The 226-nt window shown below is 49.6% G+C and overlaps 2 protein-coding genes across 2 annotated transcripts in view; both read left to right on the forward strand.

The window, feature by feature from the left end:
* LOC119588787 overlaps positions 1 to 226 on the forward strand; it is a gene marked incomplete in the record, with an annotated part of 27513 nt that overhangs the window by 6503 nt on the left and 20784 nt on the right.
* The window catches only part of LOC119588786 (cGMP-inhibited 3',5'-cyclic phosphodiesterase B-like), a 13138-nt gene continuing 12974 nt past the window's right edge, over positions 63 to 226 (forward strand). The window contains 1 exon segment of the mRNA XM_037937432.1: positions 63 to 211. Within this exon segment, the coding sequence (XP_037793360.1) occupies positions 185 to 211 (27 nt within the window). The 5' untranslated portion in view covers positions 63 to 184.

The following is a 226-nucleotide window of genomic DNA, read 5'->3' on the forward strand; positions in this document are numbered from 1 at the left end:
ACCATCTAAACTAAACTCAACCCAACCAACACGCTAACCCTTCCCCTGTGCTTTCCAGGTGATTTCTCACGGCGTCTTCGTGTTGCCTGAAGATGGAGTGACCTTTGACCTCGACCTCCTTCAAGACCACCCCCTCCTCAACCGTATATCGGAGTGGGATTATCCAATTTTCGATCTCCAGGATATGGCAGGCAACTTAATACTCAGTCAGGTGTGTGTGTGTGTG

This window comes from Penaeus monodon, chromosome 24 (assembly GCF_015228065.2).
Source record: "Penaeus monodon isolate SGIC_2016 chromosome 24, NSTDA_Pmon_1, whole genome shotgun sequence".
Taxonomy (NCBI): domain Eukaryota; kingdom Metazoa; phylum Arthropoda; class Malacostraca; order Decapoda; family Penaeidae; genus Penaeus; species Penaeus monodon.